Source organism: Brachionichthys hirsutus, chromosome 5, assembly GCF_040956055.1.
Source record: "Brachionichthys hirsutus isolate HB-005 chromosome 5, CSIRO-AGI_Bhir_v1, whole genome shotgun sequence".
NCBI classification, from domain to species: domain Eukaryota; kingdom Metazoa; phylum Chordata; class Actinopteri; order Lophiiformes; family Brachionichthyidae; genus Brachionichthys; species Brachionichthys hirsutus.
The window spans coordinates 1,182,494-1,202,521 of record NC_090901.1 but is presented as its reverse complement, the minus strand read 5'-3'; the positions used below and the strand labels follow the sequence as shown (position 1 = coordinate 1,202,521).

At 48.0% G+C, this 20,028-nt stretch overlaps 1 protein-coding gene across 1 annotated transcript in view; it reads left to right on the top strand.

Annotated features, from left to right (window-relative positions):
* itpr2 (inositol 1,4,5-trisphosphate receptor, type 2) overlaps positions 1 to 19,167 on the top strand; it is a 35,884-nt gene extending 16,717 nt beyond the window's left edge. The window contains 21 exon segments of the mRNA XM_068739274.1: positions 450 to 558; positions 6,797 to 6,893; positions 6,974 to 7,161; positions 7,357 to 7,537; positions 8,025 to 8,278; positions 8,370 to 8,570; positions 8,742 to 8,852; positions 9,154 to 9,249; positions 9,386 to 9,505; positions 10,658 to 10,786; positions 10,876 to 11,068; positions 11,239 to 11,364; positions 11,447 to 11,622; positions 11,701 to 11,865; positions 11,936 to 12,119; positions 12,518 to 12,601; positions 13,175 to 13,296; positions 13,446 to 13,611; positions 13,690 to 13,850; positions 16,486 to 16,647; positions 17,716 to 19,167. Of these exon segments, the coding sequence (XP_068595375.1) occupies positions 450 to 558; positions 6,797 to 6,893; positions 6,974 to 7,161; positions 7,357 to 7,537; positions 8,025 to 8,278; positions 8,370 to 8,570; positions 8,742 to 8,852; positions 9,154 to 9,249; positions 9,386 to 9,505; positions 10,658 to 10,786; positions 10,876 to 11,068; positions 11,239 to 11,364; positions 11,447 to 11,622; positions 11,701 to 11,865; positions 11,936 to 12,119; positions 12,518 to 12,601; positions 13,175 to 13,296; positions 13,446 to 13,611; positions 13,690 to 13,850; positions 16,486 to 16,647; positions 17,716 to 17,796 (3,106 nt within the window). The 3' untranslated portion in view covers positions 17,797 to 19,167.
* Positions 19,168 to 20,028: the final 861 nt, after the last annotated feature.

Here is a 20,028-nt window from a genome sequence, read left to right as displayed (position 1 = left end):
AGGTTGCTTTAGAGCTAAATACTAGATAAAACGCTTTCATTCGTTTGATAATAACAGCTTTCCACTTTGTTTTCCACCTTCTGATGTTTCGCTGCCACTCTTCTACCACTGACTTTTTATTTACTCGGGTTCCTACCTTTTTGATGAAGCAGCTATTGATCGGGAACAACAATAATAATAGTTTAGTTCTTAAGCTATGTTGGAACGAGCTCCATCCAGGCAACAGAAACTTCCAGGCGAGACTCTTAATGTTGCCGTGGCAGCGCTCTTTTTCATCACAAGCGGAGCAGAATACATTTTTAATCGTTGTCCATCAAAGCTAATGCTGTCTGGTCGACTCGGACTAAACCGTTCGGGCTTCGCTACGGCATTAATAATGGTCCGTGTGTTTACCTGCTGCCACCGACCCCTGTAGACTGTAAATGACACGGCACCTCTGTCCCTGTCAGACTGATTAAACACACCAAGAAACTGATGGAGAAGGAGGAGAAGCTTTGCATCAAGATCCTGCAGACTCTCCGAGAGATGCTGGACACGAAGGAATGCCTCCCGGAGTCCGTGAGTACTTTGTGGGGAGAAGTTCCGCTGGAACGTCGCTTTCGTAGCTCGAGCGCTACGATTCTACAAGCAAATGATTGTTGTCTTTCATGCTGGCGCAGAAACACATTCGTTTGAAGCAGTTATTTAACAGGGTTGTGGATTATTGGTGCCTTAAAGTGCCGGCGGGGCTGTGCGGCGATCAGCAGTCTAGCCCTCGTTTTCTCTCGGGTTTAGTGGTCCAGAGTACAGACTCCTCTTCATCAGTATGCTGTGGGTCTCTCTACATTATATAAAGCTGGGAGGCACATGAGGACACGCTCACACTGAGAGGGAGAATGGGAGGAAGTAAGGAAAGCAGGGGCGGGGGGGGGGGAAGAGCACTGAACAAACAAATCAATACTGCAGCAAGTGGGGGGGGGGGGGGGGGTGCTGGAGCCTTTATCCGGCTGTACCCCCGCTCAGCCAGAGGCCTTGAGAAGGGAATGACTTGTTGGTGGAGGCAATTCATGGAGGTGGCTGCTCTTGTGTGTGTGTGTGTGTGTGTGTGTGTGTGTGTGAATGTTTATGTGCACCGGGAAAGTATGGAAACATTCAGGACTGCAGTCACCTCTGGAAAGTCGAGTTTGTTCTGCTGCGTGGGGAGAGCAGGTCATCCTGCTCACACAACATGAAACGTGTTGCTGCAGTTAATCCCACAATAACCGCACGAGACGACGACAAAGGCGGGAGGACATGAGGGCGTTCACACAGACGTGATCATTTTGGACTAAGACATCTTTCCCCCAACTAAATATCCTAGAACCTGTTAGTGTAGAACCTGTTAGTGTAGAACCTGTTAGTGTCGAACCTGTTAGTGTAGAACCTGTTAGTGTCGAACCTGTTAGTGTAGAACCTGTTAGTGTAGAACCTGTTAGTGTAGAACCTGTTAGTGTAGAACCTGTTAGTATCTCTGCTCCAGGGATCAGGGTTTGGTTTTCTCCGCTCATGTTTGCACCACACATCAGTCAGCCGAGCTTGTTTTCTTTATTTCTGTGGCCATTTTATTTATCAATTGTGTTGATAAAAAAAAATAAAAATCTGAAGAATTCAAAGTAGAAAAGCAGACTCTTTGGTAAAAAAAGAAAAAAAAGCCAGACCGTGCAGTAATGATGTGTGAAATGTCAGATTGTGTAGGTGTGTGTATGTGTGTGCGTGCGCTCATGCATGTATTTGTGGCCTCTCTTTGTTATATCCCCAAAGCCCTGAGTGGGGAGCTGCAGCCCAACTTCACGGGAGGGAGGGAGGGGGGGAGAGCGAGAGAGAGAGAGAGAGAAGTGACAGCATAGGCAGCAGAGGTTGCTGCCTCCCCTGGGAAGCAATGAGTGGGTGGAGGAGAGTGAGAGAGAGAGTGAGGAAGAGTGATGGAGGGAGGCAGGCAGCCATGTGAGGAGCCATGTGAGTGGAAAAGAGAAAAAAACTGGGCAGCGGCTGCAGGCTGAGGGATTGGAGAGAAGCGGAGTCTGCTCAGTCTGGGGAGACGGGGCAGGAGGTGCGCTTACGTAACAGCCTGCAGTGGCTGAGCCGGCGTCACGTGGACCGTCACGTTCTCCCTCCCTCCCTCCCTCGCTGCTCCGTCCGCCCTCGCCACCTCCTTTGCCCCTTTCACGCTTTGTCTGTTGCATTCTGTCTGCCTCTCTCTCCCGTCTAGCCCAGGTCCGATCTCTGCTTGCCCAGTTCTCACAGCAGCCGTCGCAGCGTGGAGACATGTTCGCTCTTCCTGCCGCACTTGTATTTGCCTCTTCCGTCGCATAAGGGCAGCTCGGTAAATGTTTGTGCTCACACTTGCCCCCCCGAGATGCCTCGGGTGAGGGTGGCTTTTTGAAGGGGAGAAAGATTTGAAAAATGTTTCAGGTGAGGAAGTATGCATAAAATACAGAGACGATACAATAAACTTTAAATGTTATCTCAGCTTGTGCAGTTTTTCCACTTAAAAGATAAGGAAGTCCAAGTGTGTCTAGAAGTTCTGTCTCTTCCTCAGTTTCTCAGCAAACTGCTCTTCAAATATTTGTCTGAAATGTTTTGTCTTTAAAAGAACACGAATAATTCAATCAATCATGTATTTATGCTGTAGTACCGGTATTTTTTTTTAACAGGTACTGGTTTAGGTCTATTTTCATCTGGCGACTGTTAGTGGGTCGACGAACCTATGAGTCATTTTTATTCTTTTCTTGGGATTGATTGACACAACGAAAAACAGAGTTATGAAATAAATCTATTATGAACCTTAAATCAAATGTAACTTTACTTGATCAACGTTAAAGTAGATGTTTTCATGAACGTAAGGGCGTCCTCTTGTTTACAGACGACGGCACATTTTATATTGTCAGTCTGGTTTGGCTGTGACGAGGCACAAAAGATCTTTGTAATCCGCATCTGACCAGGAACGATCTCTTAGCTCCGAGCCACGAAGGGATGAGAACACGTCTTGTCCTCGGCGTCACGCATCTGAGGACACAGTTCATAGCACATTATTTGAATCTGATTGGATGTGAATTAAGCCTCTTGTGCTCAGGGAGGCACATGACAGGCAGTGTTGGGTACGGCTGTTTCTGTGTCCCACTTGGGTCATGTATTCATTCAGTTATTATCAGTAGTGTCATTGTGTTTATTATTATTATTATCTCCATCATCATTATGTAGCAGCAACAACCGGTTTCAGTCAGGATCTAGACTATAAATCTTTGTCTCCATTTGTTCTGGGATTCAAACTTTGGGTTTCTGGTTGAGAGTCATCTGATCAAACAGATACGCAGGCTGGAGCGTACCTGTAGCAGACCTTTATTAATACACGATTACTGCTACTTCTATTTACTTACTTTCTGAGTTCTGTAGAACTGATTGTGTTTTTGTATCTTGTGATGAAGCTTTCTTTTATCGAGCTACAGTTTGACCTATAATTGCTGCATTGCACTGTAAATGCAAATTTCAAATTAAAAGTCCTTTTCCCGGTGGTAGAAATTGGGTGCATCAAATCCATTTGATGGCTTTTGATGAGACGTGTCCGTCCTGAACGTAGTGGTGATCCTTAAAGCAGGGCCGAGCAGTATTTATTTAGAGCCGAGTAATGTATATTAAGTTTATATTGTAAGTTCTTTCTCCTATCTTGTCCGGCTTGCCCGCATGGGCCCAGTGAGGCCGACCAAACCACCGGTCCCACTCGTACCTTGCCCTTTAACCTTGAACATGTTGCTCTTCCGCAGAAAAAAAAAGCCTCACAGTTGGTCCTTTTGTGAATCCTTGTTTACGCTGCTGATCTTGTATTTCCTGCAACCAATTTAATCAATTGCTCTCACATGTGGACTTAATTTGTTTTGCAGAAGGGCTTGTTTGTTGGGCAAGGCATTTCATGTGTTACAGAACTGCAGTTTGAAAACATTATCAATCGCTGGAGAGATGTTCTAGAGAGGGTTTGTCTGCCTGCCTTGGCTGAATATAACCCATCTTTATAGACTTGATCTGAATTCAGTCTCGCATTCAGCGTTGCATCGTGTAAATCTGCTCTAACTCCTGGTTACTCTGCTTTTGTCTGCCGAGCTGTAACCAGAGATTTAGAAATTGTGAGGAAATGAGTTTTAAATCAGGTCCATTGAATATTTGTACAAAACAAAACACAGCTAAAGGTGCGTTGTTGTCACTGGTGACAACAACGATTGGCAAGATTGGTAGAAGACGTGGGGTAAAGTTCAGGCAACGTGACCTTTCTGCCCGGCCCGTGTTGCAGACGCCAGTAAACCGGCAGCATTTCCTAAATTCGTCCTGTTGGTGAATGAACGCTCTTCACGAGAGACCCTTGTGAAATTCGCATTGACATGAAGTAGCGTTATGAAAGGCTGCAATGCTTTCATGTTCCCTGCAGCTGTTCACCAACGGACGGAGACCACTGTGGTCTGGATTTGAAGCCAATCATTTTGCACCTCACATGTTCAGACAGGCACCTGTTTACCGTCGCGTTCAGATAACAACCAAAATCCAATTCAAAGTTTCAGGTGATTCACCGCTTCGCAGCGTTTGGATGTTACTCACAATCAGGAGGACCGGTGGGGAAACTGGACCAACCAACCGGCCCGACGTTCCCCTCCGTCGCACTCGTGTCACGTTTCTGTCTCAGATAGCCCTCCCTAGGTCCTCCTGCATTATCGACCTCGTCTGACCTGAGCGGCTCAAGCTAGGCTCCGCCCATTCCTGTCAATGTTTGCCTTGGCTCACGAATTGTGCTGCACTCTGCGGCCTCGGCGAGTCTTCAGACCACCTTAAGAAGCACAGAGCAGACTATTGTCTTTGTCTGCTCCTCCACGCTTCTCTCTGGAGCCGGAGATCTGCAGACAGCGTGGCTGTGGGGGGGTTGGAGGAGGGAGGGAGGGAGGGAGGGGGCGAGGGAGGCAGGAAGCTGCGAGGATCATCCCCGGCTTGGACACTGGATCCGCAGTGTGGCGTGCCGGTGCACATTTTAAAACCCCACCACTGCCTTACTAGCTTCTGTTTATTTCTCCTCCCCTCCTTCACCCTCCCGGGGGCGCTGCCTCCCACTGTCCCTCCTCCCTCCTCTCTCTTCTGTCAGTTCTTAAACATTTTCTCAATACAGGAGCAAGCAAGAGGAGTCGGGTTCTCCTCTCCTCTCCTCTCTCCCTGCAAACATAGCTATCAGACTGCATCACACGGGGGGGGGGGGGGGGGGGGGGGTGATCAAGGGCAAGAACCTGTCATCATCTTTTTCACTTTATTTTCACCACTGTTGTGAAATCATCACATCCTGGGTCAGAACAGAACTGTTGAGTCTAACGTGGTTCAATCTACAATCAGTCAGTGTGTGTGTGTGTGTGTGTGTGTGTGTGTCTGTGTGTGTGTGTGTGTGTGTGTGTGTGTGAGAGAGAAAGTCAGCCAGACAGTGCAGGCAGACGAGTGTCTCTGCTGACTGCAGATGAGGTGGAATATTTACTGACACCGGGAGCCTCGGCTGCGCTCTCTTTCACAGACTCGTCCTTCGGTGCGCTTCCTGTGAGTGACCGTCTGATCCCTCAGTCAAATTATTGATCTGGTCTAATTTCAAAAGGAGTACTTGGGAGTGACGATATAAAGTCCAAGAGTGTATGTGTTGATACGTTTGACGTTTCAGTTCAGACCTTTTGTAATAACGCGTTCTTTTTTACATCATGAAGAATCAACTGGACTTCTTGATAAGCCTCCGGGATGAGAGATCAAACGTCTTCAACCAAAATTGACTCTTCGTTGTTGCTCTTCGTCGTTTACCTCCACCCTGATGACTGAGAACCTGAGAACACAGACAAAAAGAAATGCTTCAGTTTTGTGGTTTTTGCAATTCAACCAGTAGCTTTACTATTCACGGCAGCAATGTCAAGCAACGCTCGCAGAGGCAGCCGCCCAGTCGAGTCCTCTGATGTGAATACTAATTAGTATGTGTCATCTTTAATAAAAAGGGTCACCGTAATTAGGGAACTCACAGAGAGACAGAAACCAGATAATTGTTGGTGCGTCATTAGCAAATAGTGCAAAATTCTGCACTGCGTGTTTGACATTTCACTTCCTCATTGAATACATCATCTCAAGGTATTTGGTATTTGTTTCTAGTATTTTGTCTACCACCTATTTCTCAGGTCCTGCTTAAATGTTTCCATGGCAACCACATATGGCTCAAAACAGTCCATCTATCCTTTGACTGTTCTTTATTAATTCCATCTTTTGATCCATCCCTCCCTTCCTCCCTCCTGTTGCACAATAAAGACACAGGTGATAAAAAAACAAACACGATGGAGTTTATCTCCTTGTATTCTGTCATCTTATTTCTGCTTGTCTGCGTCAAATGTCGCCGGAGATTTGCAGAGACATTTGAGAGCGAATAAAATGTAGCCTTCAGGTGAATGCGTAAAAGCAAGCTATTGTGATGAACAGTTTAAGCATATTCACAGAACGTTCATCCCAAATGCAGGCATGCATGGGTGTGAATGATTGTCTGTGTGTGGCCCTGCGATGACCTGGCGCCTTGTCCAGGGTGTACCCCGCCTCTCGCCCATTGACTGACATTTGTTCAGCCCACTTGTTTGACTGATCGGGTGGAATTCCTTCCAGTAAATACACCGCGCCACAAATGTCGTCTCTGATCGGCGTTTCTTTTTGTGTCTCTCAGTTTGACGTTCCTGTGAATTCGAGGCTGTTCTCAGACGCCGACTTGGATCTAACGTCTTGATTTCTGTCTCCACAGGGGAACGAGCTGAGAAAGATTCTCCTCACGCGCTACTTTGGGAATCAAAAGGTCTTCTCCATGTCAGAACTCGGGAGTGGAAACGTCGCGTCTGGAGGTTGACACTGCAATAACGACTCGCTGTAGAGGGAACAGCAGCACTTTGTGTGACTGACTATAGATGTGTGCGCTCTGCAGGAGGTTCTCCCGTACTGGACTCTGATAAGCCTGGCAGCAGCATGGTGGAGATCCAGTGTCTGCTGGACAATGTTGGCGCTTCGGAGCTGGTGATCGACCTCATCGTCAACACCAAGAACGACAGGGTGTTTGAAGAGAGTATCCTGCTGGGGATTGCCCTCCTCCAGGGCGGAAACACACAGATACAGGTGAGCGTCTCTTAAATGCAGCACTTCAGTTCATTTGAGAAATTTGATTCATTTTGATTTGCCACTTATTTTAAATGGCTTGGGATGCCAAACACCGGCCAAAAAAGGGTAGCGTAATCTAAAGTCCAATTTTTATACGTGCCCTCTGAGCTAAGCTATTTCTAGATCCAGATTTATGCTCTGTTTCCCGCCCAGCACTCCTTCTACAACCAACTGTACAAGCAGAAGAAGTCCGAGAGGTTCTTCAAGGTCTTCTACGATCGCATGCGTCTGGCTCAGCAGGAGATCCGAGCCACCGTGTCTGTCAACATGTTTGAGCTCAGCTGCAGGAAACGGGACGATGACGGCGACGTCTGTAGCGCCAGGCTAAAGAAAGGTACCATGGAATGCGTTTGAACCTCTCGGGGCTTGAATTTGAACCAACGCAGTGTCCTCCAGAAAGTGGGGTTCATATAAAAACAAGCCATGTTCTGAGCATGACTTAGGATTCCATAGCGGCAGGCCAGGGCTGAAGGGAAAAGCGCGAAATGAGTTTAAATCTAAACTTGAAAAATGCTTTTCCAGATTGTTGGGTCATCAAGATTGGCTGAGCATGAAGTTTAAACACAAAATGAGCTTTTTTGCTCTGCTAATATCAATCACATGAAATGCCATAGCATGATCGGGTGCTGTAATGTTACAGAACCCCCTTGGCGGTTGCCCACTCTTCCAGGGGGTCTCTTAATATGTCTAGAATGCCTTGGTTAATGGCGGTTGATCATTTGAACCTTTTGCATAATCTAGCTGTTTTGGTCTTTGACCCCTTGTGTTGTCCAGTAACCAAAGAGCGAATCCTATTTTTCTTCTCCTGACACCTGCTCTAGAGCGAGACTCAGGCCTTCATATGAGAGACGGCATGCGGGGACAGCTGAAAGAGGCCTCATCAGCGACCTCGAAGGCCTTCTGCACCTTCCGAAAGGAGCTGGATCCCGACCTTGAAGGCCTCGGCCAGAATGGCGACATCGTTGGGGATGAAGAGGCTCTGGAAGTGAGTCAGATGAGCCCAGCCATCACCATCATGAAGCCGATCTTGCGTTATTTACAGCTGCTCAGCGAGAACCACAATTCGGACCTTCAGGTACCAGCACGCCGCCGTCAGACCTGCGCAGCGTCGCTGCCGTTAGACTATTGATTACCGATTGACTGTTGTGCTTCTGATCTACACGCAGAATTTTTTGCGCAACCAGAACAACAAGACGAACTATAATCTTGTCGGTGAGACTCTTCGGTTCTTGGACTGCATTTGTGGAAGCACCACTGGAGGCCTTGGATTGCTGGGCCTTTATATAAACGAGAATAACGTGGACCTGATTCGCCAAACGCTGGAAACCATCACGGAGTACTGCCAGGGCCCCTGCCACGAAAACCAGGTAGCTAGTTTTGCTGATTATTGACATGGGTGATGAGAATTAATCTTTATTTATTATTGTATTTATTTTTTGATGCAATATATTTAATTATATTATCTGTGTATGTAGAAATAGTTTCCTCTGTTTGTCTAACTTTTCTGATTTATTTTTCTTCCCGGCCTTTTCTCCAAGACGTGTATAGCAAAAGATGAATCTAATGGCATTGACATCGTTATTGCGCTGATTGTGAACTCCATCAACCCCCTGGGGAAGCGTCGGTTGGACCTGGTGCTGGAGCTCAAGGTGAGCAGCCCCAGAAGGCTCCTCGCCACGGCAGACGGGCCACGGAGGCTGGGATCAACACAGCCGCAGGAAGTGCTGCTAAACCACCGATGATTATAAAATTATAAAAGCAAATAATGTTTTAAGTGAATCAAATGTTTCTAAAGACATGTTTGCACATCTTATTTTAACTTTGATCTGTGTTTCCTTAATACACATTTACGTCTAAATGTAACTGCTGACGAGTTACATCTTACATTACTAAAAATATCAAAACGCATATATAAAAATGTAATTCTTAGTTCTGAATGCTGCGTTGTAGAACAATGCCTCCAAGCTGCTACTCGCCATCATGGAGAGTCGCCATGACAGCGAGAATGCAGAGAAAATCCTCTTCAAGATGAGGCCCACTGAACTGGTGAGTGTGTGTCAGCACACACACACACACACACTCACACACACACACACACACTCACTCACACACACACTCACACACACACACACACTCACTCACTCACTGGAGCTGCGGTGACTTTTCATCTGTTGTGCATTAGGTGGATGCGATGAAGGAAGCCTACACCCAGGATCTGGAGAGCGAGGAGGACGAGGACAGTGTTGGAGACAAGATCAAGCCCAGAGACGTTGGACACAACATTTACATCCTGGCCCACCAGGTAAGAAATACTTGTGCTTGTTTCTGTGTGATGGATCATCACTTTTCATCTCTCTGTGTGTGTGAGAACATCAGGGCAGGTGTGTGTGTGTGTGTGTGTGTGTGTGTGTGTGTGTGTGTGTGTGTGTGTCCTGAACGCTGCTCTGCTGGTAATGGGGCGCTCCGCTCCAGGAAGTGACGCCGGTTATGCAACGTTGGTGCTCATTCAAGCAGGCAACAGTCTGATAACGGCGCATCAGCAGATGAGAAATGAGATGAGCATGATCAATGGGGGCCGGTAGTAGCGATCGATGGGGGCCGGTAGTAGCGATCGATGGGGGGCCGGTAGTAGCGATCGATGGGGGCCGGTAGTAGCGATCGATGGGGGGCCGGTAGTAGCGATCGATGGGGGCCGGTAGTAGCGATCGATGGGGGCCGGTAGTAGCGATCGAGGGGGGCCGGTAGTAGCGATCGATGGGGGCCGGTAGTAGCGATCGATGGGGGGCCGGTAGTAGCGATCGATGGGGGCCGGTAGTAGCGATCGATGGGGGGCCGGTAGTAGCGATCGATGGGGGGCCGGTAGTCGCGATCGATGGGGGCCGGTAGTAGCGATCGATGGGGGGCCGGTAGTAGCGATCGATGGGGGGCCGGTAGTCGCGATCGATGGGGGCCGGTAGTAGCGATCGATGGGGGGCCGGTAGTAGCGATCGATGGGGGGCCGGTAGTAGCGATCGATGGGGGGCCGGTAGTAGCGATCGATGGGGGCCGGTAGTAGCGATCGATGGGGGGCCGGTAGTAGCGATCGATGGGGGCCGGTAGTAGCGATCGATGGGGGGCCGGTAGTAGCGATCGATGGGGGGCCGGTAGTCGCGATCGATGGGGGCCGGTAGTAGCGATCGATGGGGATGGGGTATTTTCATTTCTCCGTTGTCTCTCTTACGCCTCTGATTTCATTTTATTTTTAATGCCATGCCATTCTCTAACATTATTTAGCCGTCTTTGAAGCCTGCTATGAAGATGCTCTACTGCTCACGGGGGGGGGGGGGCAAGAGGAGCATTTACCCTCAGTGTCAGCAGCATTTAGGTCATTATTATTTAAAGCTTGAAGCTGAAGTCCAGAGTCGGAATCCTATCCTCGAGCGGAGGTCAAATAAATGTTGTTTTTGGCTCCCAGCTGGCCCGACACAGTAAGATCCTGCAGCAGAGCCTGAGACCAGGATCCGGGACAGGGCTGGACCCCGACAAGGATGATGAGAAGGATGATGCTCTCCATTACTATGGCAACCACACAGCACAGATAGAGGTGCACCATGCTCAGACTCAATCCGTTCCCATAACTCCAACTAGAACTGCAAACCCATAACGAGGAATTTGCGGATCTCTGTTTGCAAGATTGTCCGTCGGGACCGCACCATGGAGCAGATAGTTTTTCCGGTCCCTAACATCTGTGAGTACCTCACGGAGGAGTCCAAGGTCCGCGTATTCGCTACCACCGAGAGGGACGACCAAGGCAGCAAGGTCAACGACTTCTTCCAGCAGTTTGAAAACCTCTACAACGAGATGCGTTGGCAGAAGAAGATCCGCAGTGAGTCTTACCGTTCCGGGTCCAGCGAGCCGCAGGACGACGTCTTACCGTTCCGGGTCCAGCGAGCTGCAGGACGACGCGGTCTGGTCGCCGTCGGACCGAAGGCCACGCAGCAGCGTCTCCGTGTCCAGCTCGTGTCCCTCCGCTTATTCTTTCCTTCTCCTTTGTAGAAAACAAAGCTCTGTTCTGGTTCTCACGTCAAATCTCTCTCTGGGGGAGCATCTCTTTCTACCTGGCCTGTCTGGTCAACATCGCCGTGGCTGTGTTCTACCCCTTTGGTGATGATGGGGATGAAGGTGAGAGTTGCAGCTCCGTCGGGTCTTTCAGCCTATTCTTCAGCGTGTTGCCCCTCCATTGACGCTTTACTCTCCTCCCCAGGTACCTTGCCCCCCTTTTGGAATATCTCGCTGTGGGTGTCCGTGGGGGTGTTCACCGCGTTGCTTCCCATCTTACCCAAACCGTGCGGCATCCTGTTCTTCCTCGTCTCCCTCATTCTCCGTGCCATCTACACGATGGGCCTCGTTCCTGCTCTGCTGTTGCTCGGCGGCATCAACGTAAGCGATGACCCGGTTTTGACCCGAGCGTCTGATGAAGCTCTATCTATACTTCAGCCTGGATTCGTTCTCCTTCAGCTGTTCAACAAGATCGTCTTTCTTGTGAGCTTCGTGGGCAACCAGGGGACGTTTACCCGCGGCTACAAAGCGGTCGTGATGGACATGCTCTTCATCTATCATTTGGGCTACGCCATCATCTGTGTCCTGGGACTGTTTGTGCACGAGTTCTTCTACAGCTTTTTGGTAAGAGATCTGTCACACATTCCAAACACGATGAGCCGACGGCGTCTGACTTGATTCTCGTCTCCTGCAGTTGTTCGACCTGGTCATCCGAGAGGAGACTCTTCTCAATGTGATCAAGAGTGTGACGAGGAATGGCCGCTCCATCATTTTGACCGCTGTCCTCGCCATCTTCCTCGTCTACTTCTTTTCTATCATTGGCTTCCTCTTCCTCAAGGATGACTTCCGTATGGAGGTGGACCGCCTTCGTGTCCCGGGTGAGGCCTCTTTGACGATGTTTCTTACTGTAACAACTGTCCTGATCAGTTTTGTCGTGTGATGGTGGGAATCTCTACTGCTTGTCATTCCTTACCTTCTCCTCGTTTTTGCCTGTCATGTCTGCGATATCACTTCTCTGTTTTGCTCCTGCCGTAAACCTTACGGCATCTGAAACATGTCCTGAAGCTACACGCTTTTCCATTATATAGAACGTTTAGATTTTTTTTCTACTATTTTTGGGTCTAAACTTTCTCAGTCATAAATCTCACAGCTAATTGCAGAATGTGCAGCATTCTGTCCATGGATGGCCGGGCACGTGTTTGAAGCTCTGCTTTGCTGCTCCCATGTCGTCAGTCATTAATTACACGTTTCTTTCTCTCTTTTTTTCTTTGAAAAGGCAAAGGAGATTTGTTAAGTAGAAACCTTCCTGATTCACACGTTAAAGAGAGCTGCCCTCTTTCCACAGCAAAAACTGTTTCTGGTAAGTTTTATAATTAAAAACATTTGTTTATTACATCCTGCTCATTATAAAAGTTGCTGTTGACACGTTTGAAGATTTTCTAGTGCGACTGTTTATTTGACCTTTCCAGCTTTTGTCAGTTTCTGAAAGGTTACGCGCACACACACACACGCACTCATTTGCAGAACTGAGCACACAAAGAGACTTGATGAGGCAGAGGGGGTGACTCACACTCCTGTTTGGTCTCCTGCGTCTCCATGGATCACGTGCACGGATCACCGTGCACGTGATCCCATCATTTACCTCCTTGCTGTCTTGAGCAACTGCACATCCCATTTCCTAATCACAGTATATAAATACATTTAATATAAATATAATGTATTCTTATTTTCATTAATTTTGTGTTAAGGTCAAACATTATTTTATGGATAGTTCTTTTTTAAATGAATTTGTAATAGTTTCATTTGAATCTATTTCCTTTTGTTTTGTAGGGCGTGTTTTATGTTTATTGATCCCTTGGTCACAGGAGGAGGTGAAGCAGCAGGAGTGATACAGATGGGTTTTTACTCCTATGTTACTGGCTGTCTGTTACAGATGAAGACGATGGGACGGAGCGCGTGTGTGACACCCTGCTCATGTGCATCATAACGGTGTTGAACCAGGGACTGCGTAACGGAGGGGGCGTAGGAGACATTCTGAGGAGACCGTCCAAAGAGGTGGGACAACCTGAACGTCAGCAGAAAACATTGTTTACAGAATTTATCTCTGATTTATTGCTTATATTTTTTTGTATATTTGTTCTGTTGAAGAAGAACTTTATTGACGATGATTAAAACGGTTCTGAAGTTCTCCGTCTTTCACCCAGGAGCCGCTGTTCGCAGCCCGAGTGGTTTACGACCTCCTGTTCTTCTTCGTTGTTATCATCATTGTTCTCAACCTCATCTTCGGTGTCATCATTGACACATTCGCTGACTTGAGGAGTGAGAAACAAAGAAAGGAGGAGATTCTGAAAACCAGCTGCTTCATCTGCGGTGGGTACGGCTGCGTGGCGCCCTGAACACCGGCGGGACTGAACACATGTCCTAGTGAGCAGACCTAATGTCTTACAGGGCTGGAAAGGGACAAATTTGACAACAAGACGGTGTCTTTCGAAGAGCACATCAAATCCGAACACAGCATGTGGCACTATCTCTACTTCCTGGTTCTGGTGAGAGTCAAGGATCCGACGGAGTACACTGGACCTGAGAGCTACGTGGCCCAGATGATCGCGGTCAGTAAACGACACAAACGGTGCCTTTTGAATGACGTTTATTCTGTTGCTGCTCTATCATGATATTGTATATATTCTCTGATATCACGAGACACCGGGCGCTCAGATGTTGCTTTATTAATGCAAACATCTGGACCGGCGAATGCGTTTCACCACCTTGTTCAAAGGCAAACTGTTTCGGCACACAGATGTCTCCGAGTCTCGCGTTCCGCAGCTCGATGAGCGTGAGCCTCTGCTGCAGAGAAGCGATCGAAAAAATTAGACCGAGCCTGAAGGCCTGTGCCAAGCATCCCAATTTATTACCCCCCCCTCACGGCTGGAGGGAGATGAGTCTCTGTCTGTGCTCAGGTTTGTCTTCACTATGCTGAGCTCATAGCCTGCTTGGACGCGGTGTGGTTAGTGAGTAATTAAAGCCAGTCCAGCTCCACCAGCCTGCTTCAGCGGCACGCAGACATGGAGTCTGTGCTGCGACGCCAACATCAAAGGATGTCTGTGGGCTCGGGCGAAAAGTCACCAATATGATACAAAGATCAAATGTTTCAGTCAACCTGGAAGACGACCAATCACGTCGCATAGCAACCGATGATGATTGCTCCAGAGTTTTCATTACCTCCGCCATGGAGGCTCTGTTTTTAACAGTTTGTCTGTCTGCTGGCAGGATGACCTGTTGATCCGCTGGTTCCCATTTGGGGAACTGCTTTTCCCCGTTTATCACACCAGCTTTCCCAAATTAGTCGGTCTCTGGTGTGAAAGTCGGTCTTTAGTGAATCCGAGGTTGGGAGCAGACATCCGGCCGTAGGACACGGGGAGCACAAGGGAGGGATCCGGTTACAGGGAGTGTGCGTGTGCGTGTGCGTGTGTGTGCGTGTGTGCGTGTGTGTGTGTGTGTGTGTGTTCTACTGCTGTATGGTGCATGAGGACGCAGCGACTACAGGCCTTGCAGGTACTGCAGCAGCAGCAGCGCTGTTACATAAGCCATCTCGAGTGGCCCGCTAATAGCTCAGCCCTGCCTGGCACGTGCTCGCCTGTCCCTCTCTCTCTCACACACACACACACACACACACACACACACACACACAGACGTGTTTTCCTCATCACACACGTGCATGTTGTCTCTAACAGAAGCAACAACAGAACAGCCTTCACGTGTGATCCGGGGTCGAGGGAGAGGTCAGACTGTCCCTCCTGAGATGTCATGTGACTCTGTTAAGAACGAGGCGTTTCGTGAACGTAGATTTTGAGCTGTGGGACGTGACGATCGGCGGACTAATCCGGTCCACTCTGTCTACGCTGCGTTGTGTATCTACTCAAATATGTCGCATATCATTATAATATATTCATATATTTACACAGAATGCTCATCAGCAGAGGGAGAAGCACACGTATATTTCTGTTTACTGAGATTTGTAATCGACATAAGACGTAATGTTCAGATTTTCTTTGAGCTCACAAAGATTCGCACTTTTTCCAAAGCTGGTGGAAAAGCTACACCAGACTTTATGTATCGACCCGTTTGGAGCCCGAAGCCATCCCAGGATTCACCGAAGGTCTCTTTTTTCCTGCTACGCGGCTCAGCAGTCAAACTGAACCCTTTTAATCGCTTCTCCTGAAGCCAGGGAGGAGGAACGTGTTCAAAAGTAGTCCGAGTTTTGAACAAAAAGCAAATTGCATGTCAAGTAAATGAAGAGCTTCTTTCTGCATGCTTTTCATGTTGGTGTATAAAGATGCCAAGAACAATCTAGAACCTTTTGGTGCTGATCCAGATCACTGTGTGGACGGTGTAGATCCAGTTAGGAGGGGAACGAGCTGCTTGGGGGAGGTATGTGCTCTCTGGGGCCTTTTCTATTTTTTTCTGTTTCTGACACACCTTTCAACAAAAAAGTTAATTTGGTTGCATAGCAGCAATCCCATAATATGTCACAGCCATTAATGCCACACTCGGGAGAGTGTGATACATTTCACAGAATGACCCAGACGCCTCTCCTCCGTTCTTCTACCCTCCCCCCCCCCTCCCTGTCTATTCTTGTATAAGAGTAGGTGGGAGATTATCTCGCTCCTGCTGTTGGACCTGCTGACAGTCAAATCGCACCTTCAGCGCTTTTAAATCATTTTTTCCATCCGAAGAACAAAAAAATAAATATGACATAAGATCAGCTGATGGCAGTTGGTCTCTATGAAACCGACCTAACATTCACGCGCACACACACACACACACACGATCCAAAAGCAGTATTCCTGTATGTGAAGGCGATCAGACTGATCTGATGCCTGGTGAGGCGAGGACTTAATGATAAAGAAACTGAACCTCCATTTTCCTCTGTGACGAATCCGTTTGCTCAGAGTTAGTGAAGCGCCGTCATGGGTGAGGCGAGCTAACAGACGCGCGTTGGATTGTTTGGCCTTGGGTTCGGGTGTATAGTTGCTATTCACAGCGTCCAGAAGCTCTCCTTGTTCTCGTCTCTACTCTGTGATGATATGAGGAAGACTCTCCCAATACGCTGGTCTGGTCGGGCTCTGTCATGGCGAAATCCTGCCGGTTTCTGTCCCGTCACCCTCTTGCTGCTGCTTCTCTGGCGGGCTGAGTCAGCTAAGAGTTTTTGCATTTTTCTGCCTCCCTCTCTCTCTCTCCTCTCAGGAAAAGAACTTGGAATGGTTCCCCCGCATGAGAGCCATGTCTCTGGTGAGCAGCGAGGGAGACGGCGAGCAGAACGAGCTGCGCTCTCTGCAGGAGAAGCTGGACAACACAGTCACCCTGGTGGCTCAGCTGTCCAGCCAGCTGGCTGAGCTGAAGGAACAGGTAGAGCACGGCTTCAGGGACGTCCCTGTGCTGCGGGGGAACAAACGCTCGGCCCTGGTGGTCGTGGTGCATCGTATGAAGTGTTCATCAGACGCGTGCATCTCAGCCAGCTTTAGCACGCGAGCCATAAAGTCCTGATTGACCCTGAGACGACCTTCATCTAAAAACACGCAGCTCTGAGATGACTCTGACGATCAGCTAGCCTGATCAGCTTGCCTAGTGAGCCTCTGGCCGTGTGACTGATCGCGCCCATTGCCTGCCTCAGCTGCATGTGATTCCAGTCAAAGGCCTGTCCTTGTTCCTCTTCTGCCAGATGTGTGAAAGCAGCTCCTTCTGCGGGAGAATGACTCCAGAGCGTGTCCCTCGTGTAGCTGCTGCGACAGTCCGGCTTTGTGTTCTGTTGAAGTGCAATGTTCCTCGACTGGCCGTGTGTGTGTGTGTGTGTGTGTGTGTGTGTGTGTGTGTGTGTGTGTGTGCTGTAGAGCTTTATTTTCCTCAGGATATGTATAATTGACAGTTTATCCATCCAGAGGCCTTCATTTGTGACATCGACACCATCTGCTTCTGATTCTTAAAACCTGTACCCAACATTTGACATGTAGGTCATGGTTGTGCACGTTGTGCACGTGACTCCAAGGGGCCTTTTACGTCCAGTCATAGCAGTGAAAGCGATTTGCATACAACCGTGGCGAGCATGTATCTCTTTCTAATGTCCCGATGTGGTTGCAGCATTTGAAACGCATCTCAGAGCTGCGTGTTTTTAGATGAAGGTCGTCTCGGGGTCAATCAGGAGTTTATGGCTCGCGTGCTAAAGCTGGCTGAGACGCACGCGTCTGAACACTGTTTCTATCGTTCCGTGTTTCTGTCACGGCTAATAATGTTGAATCGGCTCTCTAGAATGTGATCAGGACGTGTGATCGCAGTGGGAGCATTCTGTTTGTGTAATAAAGTGGCCAACAGAACAAGAATGAAACAAATGCCGATTGTATGCAGGCGACATGCTAATTTAGAGCTAATCTAGAAGGCATCAGAGATTCATATTTGTTTTATTCGCCATCTCCTCCACAGATGACGGAACAGAGGAAAAACAAGCAGAGGCTCGGATTCCTGGGTCCTCCTCAGCATAACCATCACATAACGTCCCACTGAGAGGCCGAATACGGTAACGGGCGCCTCCAATGCCGACTCACTGAAGAAAGGCAGCCTTAAGAACAATGCGTGTACTCGGAGTACGCAGCAAGTGGTTACAGGGAATGTTTGAGGATGTAAAGTGTGTTTGAGGAACCCGTCTCTGTGAATGGCCGGCACACATCTGCTAGTTTGTGTTGGTGTGTACGGCGGGGTTAGGGTCAGTTTTAGGTTACGGTAAACGGTTGGGTGCTGGCGCTCCTCGTCTGTCGGCGTGCACGGCGGCGTGCACAGACTGGCCTCCGTAGGAAGAACGTTAAGAATTCTCCCTTTCGCATCTATGAGAATGTGTGGCTAACTGGAATGTCATTGTTGCATTTGGAAACGGAATCATGCTGCCTTACCATTAACTTTAATTCAAAAAACAAAAAATTGTAATCACTGAAAATGCACTTTTTAAGAAAGGGTAAATATTTAATCTTGTAACTGGAACATTGTTAATTTGGGATGATATGTTTGCATTCACTTAATTATTTCAGTGTCTTTTTACAGAGTCGTATAAATTACTGAAAGGCGACTAAAATGATTTCTCGTGTTGAACTTACTTGAACTCTTTCAAGTCTAACATGTTGGTACATAATGTAGAGTTTACCGAAGCGTGTAAACGTCCAGCAGCTCGTTACGACAGAAGCATCGTCGTCGTGTCCGTGGAGGTTTCGGGTAATATTCTAGTAATTACTACCTCCCCTCAGATAACCGTCTTGTTCTACTGTTTCTTAAAGTCTATTTGTCCTAATCGTCCTCAGTAGTTCTGGTTGGACTGGAATTAATTCATTCTGAACTTGCGTTTTTAAAATTGCACAGATTAATGACAAATTACAGGTGCATGGTATCTATTTTTGACACTTTCTATTGAAACAAACTGCGTAGAAATGTCTTATGTGGTCGGATGTTGTAATAAATGTGTAATAACAGCGTTCTAACGGGATTGAATGTGCTCCTTTAGTCCTGCTGGCCTCGTCTACACCCGTCCACACACTCGGTGTTTACTCACACTCGTGCTCGGCCGTGAGGGGAGCAGAGCGACTATGAAAAGACGAGGTCGGAGTCCAACTCGTGCAGCTGCGGTTGTTGCCTGTTGATAAGTCAGGTTGGCAGAGCTGTTTCTCCTTTGTTTGCTTAATTCAGCGAGGTAAGAACGGACTCTGGAAATTAACCTCCGTCCTTACATCGGTCTTTGTAATTATCTTCACACTTATCCCAATGTGATAAGTACTGATGTACATGCACAGAATGACCATCCCTAAAAACTGCTACTAGAGCAGCGAGGAGTGATGTGTGAATGGATGAAAAGCGTTGAGCTTCTTCCACGTCAAATAAATGCTATATGAATACAAACTTGACCAAACTGACATATCTTCCGTAATAATACTGCGTTAAATGACATCCATTTTAAAAATAACCTCAATCTGAAACACCTAACATGTGGTATTGATGTCGGGGCACGCCGCTTCCTCTCTAAAAGGCCTTTGTGATCCATTATGCTGATTTATGGAGAACTGAAATGTGTTCATTGATCTTTGGTTACCGGCCCGTCAACCAGTCGCTCAGTAATGCAGCACTTGGGACTCTGTTGAGATGAAGACGTCGAAGCTGTGGCGGGTTCTTCCGCCGCGTCGCTTACCTTCCGTAGAGAAGCCTCTTGGCTTCAGCTCGCTGCTTAGGCTGGCAGGCCTGCGTTTTCTCCTGCTTAGCTCACGCAGGGCCGGAATGGTGAGCAGCTGTCCCTGTGCAGATGAGAAGGGCAAGGTGCAGTCCTATTGGAATGCAGTGGCCTCGGTGAGGGGGGAGGAGCCTGTAATGCTGGGCCATCGTTACTGTCGTGCACCAAACGTGCACCAAACGTGCACGGCTTCAATCTGCATCACATCCTCAATGCAGCATTTCACCAACAGGTTTATTTTGACGCTTGTGACCATGGAGACGGAACATCCAACTCACCACCAAAAATATAATTTAAGATAATAATTATAAGATAATTTCAGTATCTTGGAGGGGGGGGGGGTTACACAAGGTGGTCCACTTCATTTCCTCAGACTCAGATCATTCAACTTTGATACACCCGATCAGGCACATCTTACAGGAAGATTCATTCTGAGTTTAATATAATAAAATACTTCGATGCGGGCAGTACTATATACTTACCTGGGTGAAATAAACTATACAAGGAAATGGACTTTATTAGCGGCGTCT